We start from the raw sequence: 4,417 nt of genomic DNA, 5'->3' as shown, positions 1-4,417 counted from the left end.
GGGCTGGGGGTAGTTGCTTTTTTTTACCACAAAGCATCATGAGCTAACTTATTCTTTTTAAAATGCACCTAAAAGCTCTTTTTTCACTGTTTTGATTTTTGCCAAGGTGTTGGAAGGACGAGAGAAGGGGTCGGTAGTTATATGGGGATTTTCTTCGTCTTCTTCTTATTTTTGTTTTTCGTCTTAGTTTTTTTCTTTTCATCTTTTTTCCCTTTTTTAGTTATATGGGGTTCATCAACAGTTCTCACTGAAACATTGACCCACCATCCACATTCCTCCATCATCATCCCAAAACACAAATGTTACTGTTTCAGGAATTTTTTTTGTCTTTTTTTGTTTGCCTATTGTTCTCTCTGTCATATTTTCAAGGTCCCAGTGCAGTTTTTTTTCTCTGTTACTTTTTTCTTTCTTTTTGTTTTCTCTCCTTTTCTTTTTCTTTTTCTTTTTCTTTTTCTGTTTCGTTTCATTTCATTTTTATGTTTTTTCATGTTTTCTTTCTTTTTTGAAAAATGTTCATAAAATTATTCATAAAATTCTTTAAAGTTTATGCTGCCGTTGAAAAAAATTTCAAAAATCCAAAATGGATAATAAATAATTTGTACTTAAAAATGCTGTGAGTTTCACATTTTTTTAGAAATTGAAAAAGTTCCTGTTTTTAAATGTTGGTCACTTTTTAAATTTTATTTACAAATTAAAAATGTTCTGAATTTCAAAAAATGTTCCCATTTTTTAAAGTCTGTTCATAAATTCAAAATATGTCATTGTTTTCAAATTTTGTTCATAAATTCAAAAAATGAATGCAAGTTTGAGAAATTGCTCACAATAAAAAAACACAATTTTAAAGAAATGTTTGATAAAGTGCTAAAATTGTTCGATCTGTCAGGGTAGATAGTTCTTTAAAGTTTCATGATGTTTATTAATCACCAACTCTATCAGCTCTATTGTGTTGCAACACGCGCTCAGCAGTGATAGAGCTCCCATGTGAGCGGCTTTTTTGACGTGATACAGCGCTGCGTCTACCAATGGGCAGGCACATTCCGGGGCTATAGCCTGTGCAACATGCAGAAATTGGCCGCAACGAGTTTCTAGACAAGCCGAAACCCGTAGATAGCAACAATCCACATCAGTGTGAAAAGTCCCTACATAATTTTACAACAGACAACACATAATAAAACTTAAATAGTCTAGTTTAAAAAAACTTAAATGGGCTAATGGGGAGAATTACGAGAACCTAGTTTGGGAAACAACCGAAATAGGGCCAAGACAGCTGAGGTAAGGTGAATGATACCAAACTATAACTCATCTAGATGAGTTCTAGACACTCCCTAAGAAATATCTGAACAAAAAGATGTTGATGAACCCCCTTGCGCCTACATCCTCTATCAAACCATGCGTCAAGGTCTATGCCTGACAAGAGGAGAGGCCCCCACGATGAGCACCACCACCGCCGCCTACTTCAACCAGAAAACCCTCTAGTAGCCCGGCCTTCCTATTCACCATCGAATTCGACCCCCTCTGCCAAATCTTCCTTCCCGTGAGGAGTTGCCGCTGCCTGCCCTTTGCCGCCCCGCACGTCGGAGCTCACCAAGGCGATGTTTTTGTTCGTTGATTGTTGCCGACGCTGTAAGCCGGTGATGCAGCAGCTCGTCGACTGTTGCCGGCGCTGCAAGCCGAGGGCGATGCAGCACCTTGTCGACTATTGCGGCGCTGCAAACGAGATGGCTGAAGGATCATTGGCACTGTGATGCAGCAATCTTCGGTCTTGCGGAAGGTTCGTGATGTGAGCTGGACTACAAGGAGGTGTCCTCGTGGTGCGCGGAGGGTGGCGCCGCCGGCACTACAACGACGAAGCTGCAAGAGTGATCAGTCATGGTGTTGCACTCTGTGATATCTCTGTTGTACATGCAGTGTAGTTCATTTGCCTTTTTAGCATAACAACCCCATCACTCATCTTTGTACATAACTTTGATGATTGTTAATAGAAAATTACCGTAGAACAATTTTTCTACGGTCAAAGCCTAAAAAAAACTCAACACTCATCTTTATTATTAATCTTGCATTTTTAATACTCCCCCTGATTCATATTAATTGTTGCTAATTTTGTATAACTTTATATTAAAATTGTACTAAATCAACAACAATTAATATGGACGGTAGGGAGTATATTTTTTGATTTCTTTTTGCATCCCGGGTGCAACTGCATCCTCAAGCCAAAACACCTCTCTTTATTTTGCGGAAACATAGATATTTATACTGATGTATTTCTTTTGTTCATTTGCATGTACATACATATGTCGGAACATTTATATGATAGTCCGATTACTTGATTCAGAACCATAGTTTTCACTTATCCACGTCCTTCAAGCTGAATAGGGACAAGTACATTTTTTGTCGTTCTTCGTCTATAATAACAATGCTCGATTTCATGTTTCCTTCTATACATAAAAAGTACAACTACACTAATTAGGTTGCAGTTCTGATTACCATGTATACGTGTTGCTGATTCTTCTATTGGGCATGTGATTCCTTTTAAATGTTTCTTGGAAGTCCATATTTTATTCTATTTTCATTCTGATTGTCACATAGTCGCATTTTTTCTCTTAATTCATGATGTATAATTACCGGTTAGGAGAAAATTGCCTGCCAAGTTCGCGTACATTTCGAACACTTCCAATATTAACATGAAAAGTTTTCGGTTTTCTTAGTATTTTCGAATTTTCAAAGTCACTAGCCCGTGCGGACGCCCGGGTTGATGACTAGTATACACAAATTGGTATAGACCACGGGTAATATACCATATTCCATTTTCTAAAAAGCTATGCATAAATATATCAAAGCAAGAGTGATCAATCATGGTATTGCACTCTGTGATGTCTCGGTTGCCCATGCAGCGTACTTCATTTGAATCCTTTTTAGCATAACGACCACATCGCTCATCTTTATCCTATCGCAAGGCGAGTCATTGGAGCAGAGCAAACCAACTTCCAATACCGGCAGAAGAAAGTTACCGTGCAAGTTGCAACTTGAGGAGGAGCCTTGCAGTAGCCGGGCATCAACGACATGGGTCAGCTCTGCGGGAAATGACTGGTAAACCCATCGCCTAAGGCTTAGTTCTCCGACGAACATAGCATCTGTAGGCTTCCTTCCAGTAAAAACTTCAAGGAGCATTATTCCGTAGCTAAACACATCACTCAGTCGTGATGCTTTTCCATATGACCCATACTCTACACAAGCAAAAGATAAACACATATTTCAACATGACTCATGAGTCTAACAAGAAATGGATATATACATATTAAGCAATATAGCCAATCTTAAGTACCTGGTGACATGTATCCAATTGTACCAGGCATGTTTGAAGAGATCGTTGAGCTATCCTCACATTGTAGTAACCTTGCAATGCCAAAGTCTGCCACATGTGCAGTCATGTCCTCATCAAACAATACATTGCTAGGCTTCAAGTCACAATGCAAAACCACTTCATGGTATCCATGGTGCAGATACTCCATTGCCATTGATACGTCAAGCATAGCGCCTAACCTCTCACGAAACCCGAATTGTCTTGCCCCATCTTCTGAGTGGTGAAGTAGCATGTCTAAGCTGCCGTTGGGCATGTACTGCAACACCAGTGCTATGAAGTCCATGTTATAGCATGTGTTAATTACCCGTATCAGGTTGCGGTGACGCGCCATGCGGAACACACGACATTCCGCGTCAAAGCTCTTAACGCTGTGCTTGGACCGCATATCGAGAACCTTTATTGCAACCACCAAACCGCTGCTCAGTTGGCCCTTAAAAACTTTTCCAAAGCCCCCAGATCCCAACATGTTATCTTCACTAAAATTATCTGTGGCGCGGACAAGATCGACATGAGAGATTAACTGATGGCTTACCGGGTCTTCCAGATCAATAGAAGCTTCGACCTTGCCTTTCTCAAGTTTCTTCCCGATTGATAGGCACCAAGAGTAGAAGCAAAAAGCAGTAGCGCCAAGAGCTATAGTGGCACCCGGGAGTATGATTATCAGCAAACTGGAGGCCATTGGCGTTTCACTTTTGTTTGATCTATGTGTCTGTACGTATTTGCTGGAGTGTTGGTTGCTGCATCGGTGGAGCCTGGATGTGCTTATATTGATGGATGGCCCGGGTGAAAAGGAAGCTAGGTAGACAGAAAAGTCATGGTTGGCAGGGATTGCAATTTACGGAGATGCCCCTGATTGAGCCCTGGCTCGGTCAATGCTGGCTGAAAAATACTATGTGGCAGTGTGTATACATACGTAGCTTCGTTCTATCGATGAGCCCCTTAGCAGATGGTCTTTGTAAATTGGTAAATGTTTAGGAACGGCCGGCCGGCCAGCAATTGGGCCGATCGCGCGGGCGTCCTACGAATGGCGCTTTATCCATCGGTTCTCAGGTCTGC

General features: G+C 40.8%; 1 protein-coding gene across 3 annotated transcripts; it reads right to left on the bottom strand.

The window, feature by feature from the left end:
* Window positions 1-1,123: 1,123 nt before the first annotated feature.
* On the bottom strand, window positions 1,124-4,152 carry LOC119299398 (probable LRR receptor-like serine/threonine-protein kinase At3g47570). Of its 3 annotated transcripts, none has more exons than XM_037576630.1 (3): window positions 3,323-4,152; window positions 3,009-3,224; window positions 1,124-1,837 (listed from the first exon to the last, which is right to left on the bottom strand). In XM_037576630.1, exons 1-3 carry the CDS (start codon window positions 4,038-4,040, stop codon window positions 1,791-1,793), a joined length of 981 nt encoding a protein of 326 aa, XP_037432527.1. In that variant the 5' UTR covers window positions 4,041-4,152; the 3' UTR covers window positions 1,124-1,790. The 3 variants fall into 3 exon arrangements, with proteins under 3 accessions (XP_037432527.1, XP_037432528.1, XP_037432526.1); XM_037576631.1 differs by having other exon boundaries at window positions 1,124-1,851; window positions 3,323-4,151; XM_037576629.1 differs by lacking the exon at window positions 1,124-1,837 and having other exon boundaries at window positions 2,677-3,224; window positions 3,323-4,147.
* Between the last annotated feature and the right edge of the window lie 265 nt (window positions 4,153-4,417).

The sequence above is a fragment of the Triticum dicoccoides genome, chromosome 5A (assembly GCF_002162155.2).
Source record: "Triticum dicoccoides isolate Atlit2015 ecotype Zavitan chromosome 5A, WEW_v2.0, whole genome shotgun sequence".
NCBI lineage: Eukaryota > Viridiplantae > Streptophyta > Magnoliopsida > Poales > Poaceae > Triticum > Triticum dicoccoides.
Note: the sequence above shows the minus strand (reverse complement) of the source record. Positions and strands in the feature narration are given on the sequence as shown.